We start from the raw sequence: 16,416 nt of genomic DNA on the forward strand, positions 1-16,416 counted from the left end.
GCCCCGCATCTGGCTCTGGCTGCTTGGGATTCTCTCTTTCCCTCTCTCTCAAAATAAGTAAAATTTTAAAAACGAAGAAGTTGAAGAACATCCACAAACAGATCATAGTTCTTTCTTAGTAAATAATATGAATGAGATGCTGGAAGAACTTATTGAATATGATGTCAAATTTCTGTTCAATAAGGAAATGCAAGAAAACAAATACAAGTAAATTAAGTTTTAACATAGTACTGCTTAAGGAAGTGTGTATGTACTTGACAGCATAGCCTCAAAATACATAAAGCAACAACTTTCAGAACTAAGGAGAAAGACTAAACAGAAATCACAAAGACTTGACACAGCCCTCTCAGAAACATAAGTCAAGCATGAAACACAAAATTAAATACACAGCAGGTATGAAGATAGTAAGCTCTCTAATAAATAAAAATATCCAGAGTACATTTTTAGCATGTGACATTCACAAAAAGTTCTATGTACTAGTCACAGAGGAAGCCTCAACAGATGCCAGGTGTATGTTCTCTGTCCAAAATGTGACAAGATAAGAACTCAGTACAAAAGGGAAGGTTAATACATGAGCACCCTTACGTCTATAATGATTTTTAAAAACAAAGAAGCCCATGATAATAAATAGTCCATAATTTAGAGAGGACTTCATAGGGAGTAATTATGAAATTCTCCCTGACGGATAACAAAGAAAGCTGTGCAGCTTAATGTCTGTGGGCTACTAAGGTGGTTTTTATGAAGTTATAGATTCGAATATGCTTATCAAGTACAAAGAAAGAATGGAAATAGATGAGCTTATTACTTTTCAACTTAAGAAGCTTTTAGAAGAGAAAATCCAAAGAATAAGAAAAATAATAAATAAAATGGAGAATAAAAATACTAATACAAATAATTAATGTTAAGATAGCCAGATTTTTTGGCAAGCCAGTTCAGAACAAAGAAAACCCAAAGAACAAAATCATACAAATAAAAACAAGACACAGAACACAATACTAAAAGGAAAGAATAACTATACGTAAAACAAAATGAAAAAAGGGAAAATGCTATAGATAACAGAAGTACTAAAAACTACGCAAAATATTATGAACTATAAACAGATTTGAAAATCCAGGTGAAAGATAAATTTCTGAAAGAATATGAACTGCCAAAACTGCCACAAGATTGGCAGACAGAGCTCTTCTGGTTATCACTATCTGGTCAAAGAACATTGTATGTCTAATATTGCATGAGAGAAAAACTGCTGATCTTTCCTCTCAATCCCATGAAGTCCCAAGTCCAGAAAATTATGCACTTTCAAGCCAAGCTGTTCACAAAAGATAAAGATGCAAAACTCCCATATAAACTATTAACTGAATCCAATGGAGTATTCAAAAAGAAATCATGATCACGCAGTACTTATCCCAATAATACAAAAGTAGTTTATGACCAGAAAACCTAAGAGTATAATTTATGGCATTAAAAGATTAAAGAAAAAATATAACCATCTCAGGGGATAGAAAACTAGGCACTTGATAAAGTGCAAAACCTATTTCATGATGAAAAATGATAAATTATGGCTTGATAGTAGACTTTGGAGTGTAAGAGAAACCTTTTGACCTTGATTCTTGAAACACTGTCCTTAAGGGGCGCCTGGGTGGCTCGGTCGGTTAAGTGTCCGACTTCGGCTCAGGTCATGATCTCACGGTCTGTGAGTTCGAGCCCCGTGTCGGGCTCTGTGCTGACAGCTCAGAGCCTGGAGCCTGTTTCACATTCTGTGTCTCCCTCTCTCTCTGCCCCTCCCCTGTTCATGCTCTGTCTCTGTCTCAAAAATAAATAAATGTTAAAAAAAAAAAAAAAATTTAGAAACACTGTCCTTAAAGCAAAATAATTTAATGACAGGATTTTACTTCCTCCCCTACTGGTCCAAACACCCTAGTAGATTCTGTAGGGAAAGCTATTATACAATCATAATAACATAAATGTTATTCACTGGTTTTTGACCTTTATAATACGATCAGACAAAGCACTAGAGCACTGTAAACTTTGGTGCCACATTTGTGGCACAATGACTGACAAAAATTGGGTACAAGCAATGGAGGGTTGTGTAGACACTATTTCCTCATCTTATGAAATGGAAACTCTGAAATGGTATCTAAAGTTGGAGAGAAAAAACAACTTTAGAATATGCCTCTACATTCAAAAGGAAAGCAACTAAAGAATTAAAAATAAGTGAAACACCAGAAGCTTCACACTAAGATAGAAACAAGACAATGATGGCCCTCTCACCATTTTCAACACTGTACTAGAAGCCATAACTAATACATTAAGACAAAAAAAAAAAAAAAAAAAAAGAAAAGGTATACTGACCAAGAAGGAAAAAATAAAAGTGTTCACAGAAGACATGTTTCTACATAGAAAATCCAAAGGAATCAACAAAAAGAAAAACCCGCCTGGAACTAATAAGCAATTATAGCAAGATTGCAAAATGCAAAGTTAGTATACAGAAGTCAATCATATTCCTACATATTATCAATGAACAAGTGGAGTTTGAAATTAAAAACACAGAACCATTCACATTAGCATCCCCAAAACGAAATTCTTGTATATAAATCTAACAAAATATGTATAAGATCTGTATGAGGCAAGCTATAAAAGCCTGATGAAAGAAACACAAGAACTACATAAATGGGGAAATATTCCACATTCATGGCTAGGAAGACTAAATACTGTCAAGATTCTTTCCAATCAAGACTCAGCTAAGTGCATTTGTTTGGACAGTAAATCTCTCAGTGGTCCAGAACAGTCCAAAGTTTCTTAGGGGCAGTGAGTATCCCCCAATCCCTGTGTGGCACTCTAGAGCCCTACATGCATACAACAGATTTTAAATAAACACCACAGTGATTGTAAAGATGAAGAGACATAACTTGAATTATTTCAACTCTATCTTCTATGAGACAACTTGGGAGTGTGTTTAATATTTAAAACAGTGCGAAACGAGAGGCATAGGAAGCGCAAATTTTAGCTCACACGTATCTATTGCACTGAATTTAGTATTTAATACTAAAATATATTCTTATCAAACTGTTATTTGCTTTGTAACTAAAGAATGAATCAAGAAAATATATTAACAGGGGCGCCTGGGGGACTCAGTTGGATAAATGACTGACTCTTAATTTAGGCTCAGGTCATGATCTCATGATGGCAGATCGAGCCCTTGCATCTAACTCTGCGTGGGCCTCAGCGCTGACAATGGAGCCTACTTAGGATTCTCTCTCTCCCTCTGCCCTTCTCTCCTGCTGGTGTGTGTGCTCTCTCTAGGAAAGGGGAAAGGGGAAAGGGGAAAGGGAAAGGGGAAAGGGGAAAGGGGAAAGGGGAAAGGGGAAAGGGGAAAGGGAAAGGGAAGGGGAAGGGGAAAGGGAAAGGGAAAGGGAAAGGGAAAGGAAAGAGGAAGGGAAAGGAAAAGAAAAAACGTTAACAATGACAAAAAATACATTACCATCAGGGGCACGATTTTGGGAACTGCCTAACTTGTGTCTTTTGTAGTTGCTTGTTTTATCAGAATTCACTTATTTAATGAAATTTATTGTCAAATTGGTTTCCACACAACACCCAGTGCTCATCCCAACAGGTGCCCTCCTCAATGCCCATCACCCACTTTCCCCACCCCTCATCAACCCTCAGTTTGTTCTCAGTATTTAAGAGTCTCTTATGGTTTGCTTCCTTCCCTCTGTTACTCCCCCTCTTCCCTCCCCCCTGGTCTTCTGTTGAGTTTCTCAGAATCCACATATGAGTGAAAACATATGGTATCTGTCTTTCTCTGCCTGACTTATTTCAGTTAGTATAACACTCTCCAGTTTCCATCCACGTTGCTACAAATGACCAGATTTCATTCTTTGCCATTGCCAAGTAGTTGAATTCACTTATTAATTATCAATTGTTTCTTTTTTGTCCTGTAGGAACTTGGGAAGTTATTCAAAGAATTAATTACACAATTAAAACAAAATTCTTCCAATCTCATGTGCGGTACCCATACCAACATGAAACAACATCATTACAGTGGAACTCAACAAAAAAATTCTAAAATCAGTGGGGGGGGGGGGTGTGTACAGAAGAAGGTGATAGAAGCAATAAGTAGAACTATACTATTTTGAAATATATAATACTTTATGCTTCATTTCATGATTATTACTGAAAATCATTCAGTAGTTAAAAAAAAAAAAAAAGGAAATATTTTAAAAAATGACTCAGGGAGCCAAATACCCAGTATGGTTCAGAAGTTAAGAAGCAGTGTGGCTCTAGAGTCTGTAATCTTAACTATACTCTATTATCAAAAGAACTAAAAGAGTCAATGCAATCCCTACCAAAATGCCCACTGCCTATCTTTGCAAAAATGGGCGATCTGATTCTAAATTTATATGGAAATGCAAGGGACTCTAACGAGCCAAAACTATATTAAAAAAGAACAAAGTTGAAGGATTCACACTTCCTGATTTAAAAACACTGCAAAGTTAATCACGGCAATGTGGTACTGGCATGAGGATAAACATATAGACCAACGGAACTGGGAGTTCAGAGATAAAGCTACACATCTATGGTCCAGTGATTTTTTTTGACAAAGGTGTCATTCAATGGCAACCATTCAGTTGGCAGAACAGACTATTCAAAAAACAGTGCGGGAGTTTCCAGGATGGCAAATGCATCCACTGCTGGGAGGTAGCTATCACACTCCAGTTCCCTGGAGACAAAAGCACGAGGTACTATTCCAGATCTCACCCTATGCACCTTTTCATCTGGCTGTCCATCTGAATACTTTATAATATCTTTTATAATAAACTGGCAAATGTAAAAAATAAGCCAAAAACAAATGATACCAGGACAACTGGATATCCATGTGCAAAAGAATGAATTTGGATCCCTACCTCATACCTTATACAAAATTTAATTCAAAATGAATCAAACACCTAAATCTAAGAGCTAAAACTTTGAAACTCTTAGAACATAGGTATAAATTTTTACATCTGGCATTAGACAATGGGTTCTGAGATATGGCAATCAAAGGGAAGACATAAATTGGACTTCATCAAATTAAAAACTTGAACATATACAAATAGAATGTTATGAAAGTTTTTCTGTGCTTTCTGTTCCTCTACATAAACTATGGTGTATTATGCACAAAAAATTAAAAGCTTACATTGAAATGCATTACACCAAGAAAGTGAAGACAATCCACAAAATGGTAGAAATATTTGCAAATCACATATATCTGGTAAGTCTAGTATGCAGAATATACAAAGAACTCAAGTCTCAACAATAAAAAGACAAAACCCAGCTAAAAAATTTGCAAAGGATTTGAATACACATTTCTTCAGAGAAAATATACAAATGGCCAATATGCGTATTAAAATATGCTATTATCGGGGCGCCTGGGTGGCTCAGTCGGTTGAGCGCCGGCTTCGGCTCAGGTCACGATCTCGCGGTCCGTGAGTTCGAGCCCCGCATGGGGCCCCTGTGCTGACAGCTTAGAGCCCGGAGCCTGTTTCAGATTCTGTGTCTCTGGGGCGCCTGGGTGGCTCAGTCGGTTGAGCGTCCGACTTCAGCTCAGGTCACGATCTCACGGTCCGTGAGTTCGAGCCCCGCGTCGGGCTCTGGGCTGATGGCTCAGAGCCTGGAGCCTGCTTCCGATTCTGTGTCTCCCTCTCTCTCTGCCCCTCCCCCATTCATGCTCTGTCTCTGTCTCAAAAATAAATAAAAACGTTAAAAAAATTAAAAAAAAAAAACAACAGATTCTGTGTCTCCCTCTCTCTGACCCTCCCCATTCATGCTCTCTGTCTCAAAAATAAACGTTAAAAAAAAAATGCTATTATCATTAGTCATTAGAGAAATGCAAATCAAAACCATAAGAAGTTATCACTTCACATCCACTAGGATGGCTATAACTAATAAAACAGAAAATAACAAATGTTAGATGTAAGAAACTGGAAACCTGACACATTGCTGGTGAAAATGTAAAATGGTACAGCCACTTTGGACAATAGTTTGGCAATTCCTCAAACAATTAAACATAAAAGTGACACCTGGGTGGCTCAGTCAGTTAAGCATCCAACTCTTGATTTTGGCTCAGGTCATGATCTCACGGTTTGTGAGTTCAAGCCACATATCGGGCTCCCGACTGATTATGCGAAGCCTGCTTGGGATTCTCTCTCTCCCTCTCTCTGCCCCTCCACTGTTCTCATGAGTGTGCACTTTCTCTCTCTCTCTCAAAATAAACCTAAAACACACACACACCATATATATGTATATATACATCAAGATAAATTACCATTATGAGTAGGCAAGCCTATTCCTAGGTATACCCCAAAAGAAGTGAAAACACAAAAATCTGTACACTGATATTTACAGCAGCACGCTTCACAATAGCCAAGAAGTGGAAACAACCCAAGGGTCCATCCACGAATGAACGAATAAACATGTGGTATATCCATGCAGTGGAATATTATCTTCAGTCATAAGAAGGAAATACAGTGCTGATATATGCCACTGCATGGTTGAACCTTGAAAATATTAAGCTATGTGAAAAGCCATACACAGTAGCCCACATGTATTATTCCGTTTATACAAATGTCCAGAATAGGTAAATCATAAACAGAAGTAGACTGATTGACAGAGAAGGGAGGAGGGGGCAATTGGGAGTGATTGCTAATAGGTACAGAGTTTCTTTTGGGAATGATGGAAATGATAGTGGTGATGGCTGCATACCACTGTGAATATACTAAAAACCATTGAAGTATACATACCTAAATGATTAATTTCATGTCTGTGTGTTACATCTCAATAAAAAAACAAAACAAAAATAAAGGCACTAAAAGTAGGATCACAAGTGGTTACTTCAGTGGGAAAAGGGCATCCTTCTACTTATTACCATGTTTCTTAAAATCATGTGTGAGCTATTATTTAAAAATGCATACATACATATCTACACCTTTTGCCACAGGTGCCCAATCCATTCTTCTTCTCTGAGAACTTGCCCCAGTGTTGAGGTGTGGGACTCAAAAGTCAGGACTGTCCTATATAACTCTGTGCCCTGGACACAGCTTGTTAGTGCACGAGTGGACTCCTGACGCCATGCTGGACCAATCAGATTCTCTAACCCTGGAATCTGAGATTAAGATAAAGATGCTAACTAGTGTGGAACTGAGACCAAGTGAATTTGGGAGCTGTGGAGTAGAGACAGATAAAGTTCGTGTGCAGAGATGAATATAGCCTAAGAAGAAAATCTGAGAAGAGCTGCTTAGATTCCTGCCAGCTTTCCAGTTCCAGATTCCACTCTTGGGACGCCAAGACATCCTCCCTATCTTTGGGTTCCATAGCCTTGTAACAAATGCCTTTTTTCAGTGGCCTACCAAGGTCAGGATGATAGGAGAGATCCAAGATGGGTACAAACAAAAGGGGATGAATTGTCTGTCCAGAATCGTGGTGACAATAAAAAAGCAAACTTTTAGTCAATTTTATTATTGCTTTAAATTCTTTAAAATGCTAGTGACCAAATACTTCTCCCTGCCCTCCTCCACATAACACTGCTCTTTTAGTCTAGTTCTGGTTGTTGGATATAACCACAGTACTTTGAATATAACCAATAATAATGATCTTGACCCAACCAACGATCTAAAAACAGTGAAAGAGGGGCGCCTGGGTGGCTCAGTCGGTTGAGCGTCCGACTTCAGCTCAGGTCATCTTCTCATGGTTCGTGGGTTGTCCAGCTCTGTGCTAACAGCTCAGAGCCTGCAGCCTGCTTCAGATTCTGTCTCTGGCTCTATCTGCCCCTCCCCCACTTGTGCTCTGTCTCTAAAATAAACAAACACTAAAAAAACTTTAATAAAAAAAATAAAAACAGTTAAAGAAACCAGTCAATAAGCATTCCTACATTTTCCAAAATTGACAAGTTATTAATTCAGGTAAGGAAAAAGATTTGTAATGGTGTTTTAAATTTTTTACTTATTCTTTTTTGAGAGCAAGAGTATGTGCAAGTGGGAGAGGCGCAGAGGAGGAAGGAAAGAGAGAATCCCAAGCAGGCTCCGTGCTCAGCCCCAATGTGGGGCTCGATCCCACGATTGTGAGATCATGACATGATCCAAAACCAAGGGTCTGACGCTTATCTGAGCCACCCACGCACCCCTAAAGTATTTTAATTTAAATAGCTATACCCAACATGTGGCTCAAACTTATGACCCCAAGATCTAGAACGCTCCTTTGACTGAACCAGTCAGCTGCCCTAAGAAAATTTATTTTATCTGTTTTTTCTAACCAACAGTTAGATATAGAAATCTTGTCTTACGAGTCTTCGTTTAAATAAAGCAAATTCCACTTCAACAGCTACCACTCAAGGATGAGAATGAGTGGTTGAAAATGGAGATAGGCTACAACAGAAGCCCTCTCATTTATTTCATGGTTGTCTGAGAGCTGAGTGCATCATGCTTCCCGTGGATGGCTCCACCAATGTTCATTCTTCCTGGTGCTTGTTGGAGCCACCTGTGTGGGTATAGTCATACCAGAGGAGAACACCATTCAACAGAAACTGAGGCAGCAGAGGACAGGAATGAGTATAGCTAGTCTTTCAGGGTTAATGTGGTACAGTGGAGAGGACCTGAGTGAAGGAAGAAAAAAATTTCTTTTAAATAAAAACTGATTAGGAGAAAAAAAAAAAAGTATACCAAAATTGTTTTGTTTTGTTTTTTTTAATTTTTTTTATTTTTGAGACAGGGAGAGACAGAGCATGAACAGGGGAGGGTCGAACAGAATCCGAAACAGGCTCCAGGCTCTGAGCTGTCAGCACAGAGCCCGACGCGGGGCTCGAACTCACGGACCGCGAGATCATGACCTGAGCCGAAGTCGGCCGCTTAACCGACTGAGCCACCCAGGCGCCCCCCCAAAATTGTTTTTAATTATTATTCCTGCCTTTGTTTAAAGGAAGCAATCTGATATGGATCACTAAATAATCATTGTAGGGACTCAGCCATTAGCACTATACACATAACAGAGGCCAACAAAGATAATGCTGAAGTATTCCTAAATCATAATTTAAAGCTTTGGATCTCAATGTCCTGTACATAAAATCTTCAAGAAACTCCAAGTGAAACATTAATGACACTTTATGAGGGCTTACAGAAAAAAATGTGCATTTTTTAAAAAATGTGCAATTATAACATGGCAGATACAAATTAAAGTACAGATTGATTTGCAAAGATGAATTATGACCCAGGTAGTTATGATTGGCCACTCACAGAATTTCAAAGTTTCCTATCCAAATGAAGAAGAATCAGGACTTGCATGTGAACGTAGCTCATACCTGGTATGATCATGAATTCTCTGAATCAACAGGAGGTCTGCCAGGACTGTCCTATGTCTGAGACCTGCGCTCACAGTAACCACCCCAATTCACACCATTTCTGATTGATTCATCAGTCTTTCCACTGCCTCTGACACATGTTCACTGAGCATTTTCACTGTGCAAGGTGCATTCCAGGCAATGAAGACATACTGGTGAATAAGTCAGAGACAGGCCCTGAATGTGCTGAGAAAAAATATAGCAAAGGAACCCAAGAAACAAGTACTTTCAACAACTTGCTTTACATATGTGAAAATTAATAAAGGGAAACCTCACTAAAGTGGACTTGGGAGGCTGAAAGGGGGAGCTCTACCACTCAATGTTAATTACAAGAAGAATTATCAATTAAAGATCCCTAACAAAAAAATCTTTAACAGGTAAGTATCAATTACAGGCCCCAACAGAGAGAGATGTACATTGCATCTCCTATGAGATATCTACTATCCCTGCAACTCAGCCAGTGAGAAACCAGCATCACCTTGAACCTTTTTCTCCAATGGGCTTCCCTTCAAAATAACCCGTCCCAACTTCCTCCTCCTTTATAAAGTTCCTCTCCTTTGTTTGTGGGACTTGTCTATGGTTTGCCTTAGCTTGCATGCATGTCCCACACTGTAATTCTGTTATTTCCCAGTAAACCCATTTTTACTGGTAAAGTAACTGGCAGTTTTATTTTTAGGGTTAACGTATACTAATTTCCAGGACACAAAGGATCCTGCAGTAACCGAAGCAAGGGGTACTTAACTTAGGTTTCCAAAAGAAGATTTAGCCAGGAAAGTACAAGTGGAATGAGGAGGGGGCCAGGCAAAGGAAAGAGCTGAGATGCAGAAGGTCTAGAGGCAAGGTCCAAAATTAAAGAACTGAAAGAGGGTTCAGTAGGAGAGGGAATGTAGTGATAAGGTGAGGTCTGAGAACTAGGTAGGGGTGGAGCCAAGAAAGGCCTCATAAACCACAACAGTCATTTCTCTCACCGGGTGAAAAATCAATTTGAAACAATTTACTACAAAACCAAAAAGAGTCTACAAGTTTAACACCTGACCTACTTCTCACAGAAACATACCTGTAATGCTGTTATTACAAAGGTACTCAACATATTCATGGCAGTAGGAAAATACAGTAAAAACACATACTTCAGAACAGCTTCTACAAAAAAACTATGGCTATAAAGCAGTATTATTTTCTTCTCTATAAAACAATCTATATGGGGAAATAAGACATTCTGTAGGGAAACATTTCAACAAGATTCAGGTGCCCATAGCAACTTACAAAATTTACAAAATACTGTAAAGCCAGTATTTTTATCCAAATTATACCCTTTCTGTACTATAATGAGATGTGTCCCTTAGGATCATACACATAGGAAACAAAACATGACAAATATTTTCAAAACTACATCAAATATAAAGTCATCTTATTTATCCAGCAAGACCAGGGTGTGGGAAATTTACTAAATATCCATAACTGGAACTTTGCCCTTAAGCACCAAAACTTTTTTTTCTAAGTTTATTTATTTTTGAGGGAGGGAGAGGGAGAGAGAGAGAGAGAGAGAGAGGACACAATCGGGGGAGGGGGAGGGGGAGAGAGGGGGGAGGGGGAGAGAGGGGGGAGGGGGAGAGAGGGGGGAGGGGGAGAGAGGGGGGAGGGGGAGAGAGGAGGAGAGAGGGGGAGAGAGGGGGAGAGAGGGGGGAGGGGGAGGGGGGGAGAGGGGGGGGAGAGAGGGGGGAGGGGGGAGAGAGAGGGAGAGAGAGAGTGGGAGGGAGGGAGAGAGAGAGTGGGAGGGAGGGAGGGAGAGAGAGAGTGGGAGGGAGGGAGGGAGAGAGAGAGTGGGAGGGAGGGAGGGAGGGAGGGAGAGAGAGAGGGAGAGGGAGAGGGAGAGAGAGAGAGAGAGAGAGAGAGAGAGAGAGAGAGAGAGAATCCCAGTCTCTGCACTCAGTGCAGAGCCCGATGCGGGGCTTAAACTCATGAACCGTTACATCATGACCTGAGCTGAAACCAAGAGTTGGACACTTAACCGAATGAGCGACCCAGGTGCCCCAAAACGTTTCACTTTTGACGGATTTTCCCTAAGAAGTACCTATGCATTTACAGCGACCTAAACCAACTGTGCAATTTAATCTTCACTCCACATTTTGGAGCCATTATTTTGGACATCAATTATGGGTTCCAGTAATGTGAACATCAATTACTAGGATTTAGTGGAGGACTATATGTCCTTTCCTCAAAGCACCCTTATGGATATAGTAAAAAAAAACAAAAAAAAATTGCCTTTAAAAATATATATACACATAGTTTTAGACTTCTTTATCAGGTTGTCAGTGTTCACGGACTCAGTCCTGATGCCTACACAGGCCTTCTAATTTACTGCTTCTAGTTTCAGCCTGGGAAACCAGAAAACTAAACTAGTTCAAATTATAGGGAAAATGAATAAAGAGTTGCTGAATCCCTCCTACAAGAAATACGTGCATTTTACGCCACTGGTTTTGGCTGCTGGAGACTAGCTTCTAGATCAAGGCGTTCTCACTAACACCCGCCTGGTGTTTTAAATGAGCTAAGGCCACTCACTGCTAAGCTACCTCCAGGTGCCACAATCTAACAGTGATTTCTGGTTTGCCTCCACCACTCGTAAGTGCAAAAAGAACGGGGAGGGGGGTTAAAATGCCCAGTTAACCGCAAACAAGCCTCAATTTTCCTCCATGGATGCTTAGCAGAAAAGTAGCTTTAACAAGAACTACAACTAAAATTTACTAAGCTGGTCTGCAGCATTCAAAGCCCTTTTCTACGTAGGAACTCAGCTGAGTTCAACATTTCTTGCTAGCTCCGGCACGAAAGCAGACGTGTACTAAATAGGCTTTAAAGTCATAACAGAAAAAATTAAGCTGTCACCCCTAATCTTATCGCGAAAAGGGAGGATGTGTGTAATACAGTAGTTAGAGCCAACTTCTGCTGCGAGCGAGCACTCCCCCGACACACCGGAAGTTTTGAAATATCCTGCAGGCTTCCCATAGGCAAAGTGCTTTTCCTCGCCCCGTCTCGGCGGGCCCCCCGAAGGTTCAAGGACCCCTCCGCGAAGCGTCAAACGCGGGGCGCGGGTCCCCGGTGCGCCACGGAGGGGAGCGAGGCCGGCAATCACGGCCGGTCGCCGGCTCCTCGCCGCGTAACCTTGGCCGCTCGCGAATCACGAATCGGGCAGGTGGGAGGCACCTGCGGCCGGCCGGGGAAGCCGCGGCCCGGGCACGGGCACGGGCCCTGGCACGGGGGTGTCTCCGCGCAGGCCTGGCCGGCCACGCCAGCCTCCGGGGGAGCCCCGCGTGGGGCCGCGCGGCGGGGCTGGGCCCCGGGCTCGGCAAACTCAGCGGCCCGCCCAGCCCGCCCCCGGCGCCGCCACTCACCGAAGAAACCTTGCACGATCCCGAGCGGGTGGCTGAGCCAATCCTCCCCACAGGGCATCTCGCCGACGGGCCGGGGCCGGCGCGGCCCGGCGTCCCGCGCCGCGGCTCCTCCTCGGGGGCTCGGCCGCTCGTCGCCCGCGCCCTCCCACGCACGGCGAGCCTCCGGGCGCGGGCCGCCCGGCCTGCCCGCGCCTCAGGGAACGGCGGCTGTGGCGGCGGCAGCCAAGGAGCAGCTGGCCACGGGCAAGCGGCGCGTGCGGGCCCCCAGCCTCCACTTCGCACAATGGCGGGAAATAGGCGCCGCCGACCGCGCTGCCTGCGACCTGGGTGGAGCTCGCGCGAGGAGGGGCGGCGGGAGCGCGCGGCGCGGCCCCGAGGGCGGGAGGAGGGGCGGCGGGAGCGCGGGGGTGGGGCGGGGCGGAGCCAGGACGCGGCGGCGACGCGGCGGCGGGGCGGCCGCCATCTTGGAGATGGGCAAAAGGAAGGGCACGCAGGGCTGGTGGGTGGAAAGGCGTCGAGGCTGAGCTCTGCGTATCGCGTTTTGTCACGCTGTGCTAGTGTGAAGGGGGAAGTTCCCGAGGTCCGGTTTATTAATTCGTAATACGAGCCCTTGCACAGGCTGGAGGGCGCAGCAGCCCAAAAGCACAAGCCCAAGGAGACCTTCGGGTCCTCTCTGGGCAAAATCAGTGGGCAAAACAGCCCTGGGTGTCGGTCCTGGGTGTCGGTCCATCCCCTCTTGGTGCTAGTTTTGTTTTGTTTTGTTTTGCTCCTTTCTGTGGCGCCCTGCCTGAAACACCCATACAGTGACTCCCTCAGCTGCATAAAGTCTTATCCCACTGGGGGAGGTATACATTTGGATAAGGGGTACTTTGAAAACTCACAGGCGCCCTTTGCTGGACCTCTGGCACTGTGGTAGAGTGACGAGTTCATAATTTGAGAGGCAAGCTCATAACTGTGGAAACGTACCTGTCTGCCTCTGCCTAGAAGCTGGAAACAACCAGGGAGCTTTGGCAGGTTCCTGCAGAAGGTGTGTACAGACATACCTTCGAAATGCTGCCCCTTGTGCCACACCATCTCAATAAAGCGAAAATCATAATAAAGCAAATCAAATGAAGTTTTTGGTTTCCCAGGGCACATGAAGATTATGTGTACACTATGCAGTAGTCTATCAAGCGTGCAATAGATTTAAGTCTTAAAAAGTATATATGTCAATTTAAAAATATTTTTTAACTTAAAAGATGCTGTCATCTTTTTTTTTTTTTTTTTTTTTTTTAATTTTTGGGACAGAGAGAGACAGAGCATGAACGGGGGAGGGGCAGAGAGAGAGGGAGACACAGAATCGGAAACAGGCTCCAGGCTCCGAGCCATCAGCCCAGAGCCTGACGCGGGGCTCGAACTCACGGACCGCGAGATCGTGACCTGGCTGAAGTCGGACGCTTAACCGACTGCGCCACCCAGGCCCCCCAAAGATGCTGTCATCTTAACTTTCAGCAAGTCACGATCACTGATCACAGATCACCACCATAACAAATGTAGTAATAACGAAAATGTTTGAAATACTGCCAAGATCTAACACAACCTGACGTAGAGATACCCAGTGAGCAAATGGTCTTGGAAAAATAGCCTCAATGGACTTGCGCCAAATGGTGGTGTCACCAACTTTCAATTTGTGAAAAAGCGCAGTATTTGGGAAAGGCAGTAAAGCTAAGCAGAGTAAAACAATGTGTGCCTCTCTCTGGATACCCTAAGATTGAAGATGGTGGCATTAACACACACAAAAAGATCAAATCTAGGGGTAAACTTTTAGTGAGGGAATTCAGAAAAACATCCAAGTTCGGGGATGAAACAGCATGTTTCTCCTAGGACTGGAACACACCTGAGAAAACTGTATTATCCAGAGCTGAAGAAAGAGCGTGTTAAACAGAAGGAGGATGATCTGAATGGAGACTGGAAAGTGGGAAGCCTGAGAATAAGAACTGAACTCGAAGCTCAAGCCCTACTTAGGGCAAAGGCGGGTGGTTTGTATTTCTCATTGTGAACTAACTAATTGGTCTACTGGATTATACATCTGGCTCTTGTGAGTTTGGGTGAGCTGAGAAAACGGAGTTTCAAATCCAGGGCACTACCACCACGTTGTTCATTTATTCATGTGTTTAGCAGAGAGGGTTGCCAAGTCCCTTGTATTAAATGGAGAAATCCCATATGTTAGTGTCTTGACCAGTAACGGGCAAATTAAATGTATGCGGACGTGAAAATGTCTGCTTTTAAGTTATAATAATTGCAGATTGATTTGCTTCATATGAAATTGCCGATGGATACCAAGTCAACAGTGGCGAGGAACACTGAAGCTTTAGGTTTCTTCCTCTGTATTTAGTGACTTAGAAACAAACTATTGCTCAGATTTACTTAAAGAGACCCCACGGTGCTTTTGAAATGTCATTATTTCATTTTGTTTTTATATATATATGTATATATATATGTATATATATGTGTATATATATGTATATATATGTATATATGTGTATATATATGTGTATATATGTATATATATATGTGTATATATATGTATATATATGTGTATATATATATATATATACACATATATATGTATATTTAACATTTATTTATTCCTGAGAGAGAGAGAGAATGAGCAGAGGAGGGGCAGAGAGGGAGTCACAGAATCTGAAGCAGGCTCCAGGCTCTGAGCTGTCAGCACAGAGCCGGACCTGGGGCTCGAACTCACAAATGGTGAGATCATGACCTGAGCCGAGGTCTGATGCTCAACTGAGCCACCCAGGCACCCCGAAATGTCATTATTTTATTTTATTTTATTTTTTTTTTCAACATTTTTTATTTATTTTTGGGACAGAGAGAGACAGAGCATGAACGGGGGAGGGGCAGAGAGAGAGGGAGACACAGAATCGGAAACAGGCTCCAGGCTCCGAGCCATCAGCCCAGAGCCTGACGCGGGGCTCAAACTCACGGACCGCGAGATCGTGACCTGGCTGAAGTCGGACGCTTAACCGACTGCGCCACCCAGGCGCCCCTCATTATTTTAAAATGTGAATGATAACACCTAATTTTTCTGTGGCAAGATGTGTTGATACTATTACTAAGTAGTTATGAAAATGTAAGAGGCCAGGGAGGATCCATAAAAGCACATCTCTGTGGCAAGATTTGACTTCCCACCACCACGAATGGCACCGCTGCCCCCACACCAAGCCTATATTTTTAAGGAGGGCATTAAATAACCCTGTCTACCTCTGTGGGGTAAAGGCAAAGGATGTTTGAGGACTTTCCTGAAATGTGACATTTACCCTAGGACTTGAAAGATAAATAAGAGGTAACTAGGCAAAAAGTGAGGGAAGAGTGTTCCAAGCCTAGGAAAACAAAGCTTGCAAACAAAAATTAAAATAATGACAACTTATTATATGATTTGGCTATGAATCATCTTTATGTAATGATGATAAAGGTAAAACTTGAGTGTTAATCTAACCAATGTTATAATTTAACTTCAGCGAGAGGCTAGGGGGAAAGGGTTCATATATGTGATGAGGACAAAGATCAAAAGGGGCAAAATCCTCATTGTTCACCTGGAAAGTCAACAATATAATGCAAACAGGAAAAACATCAGAAGTGGCAACGTAATCATGTTAATTTGGAAAC

General features: G+C 42.4%; 1 protein-coding gene across 2 annotated transcripts in view; it reads right to left on the reverse strand.

Moving 5' to 3' along the window:
• The window catches only part of MCMBP (minichromosome maintenance complex binding protein), a 49,244-nt gene extending 36,147 nt beyond the window's left edge, over window positions 1–13,097 (reverse strand). For both annotated transcript variants that reach the window (XM_058697950.1, XM_058697949.1), the window contains exon 1: window positions 12,751–13,097. In XM_058697950.1, the coding sequence (XP_058553933.1) occupies window positions 12,751–12,808 (58 nt within the window). In that variant the 5' untranslated portion in view covers window positions 12,809–13,097. The remainder of the gene's footprint in view (window positions 1–12,750) is intronic.
• Window positions 13,098–16,416: the final 3,319 nt, after the last annotated feature.

Source organism: Neofelis nebulosa, chromosome 13 (genome assembly GCF_028018385.1).
Source record: "Neofelis nebulosa isolate mNeoNeb1 chromosome 13, mNeoNeb1.pri, whole genome shotgun sequence".
Classification (NCBI taxonomy): Eukaryota; Metazoa; Chordata; class Mammalia; order Carnivora; family Felidae; genus Neofelis; species Neofelis nebulosa.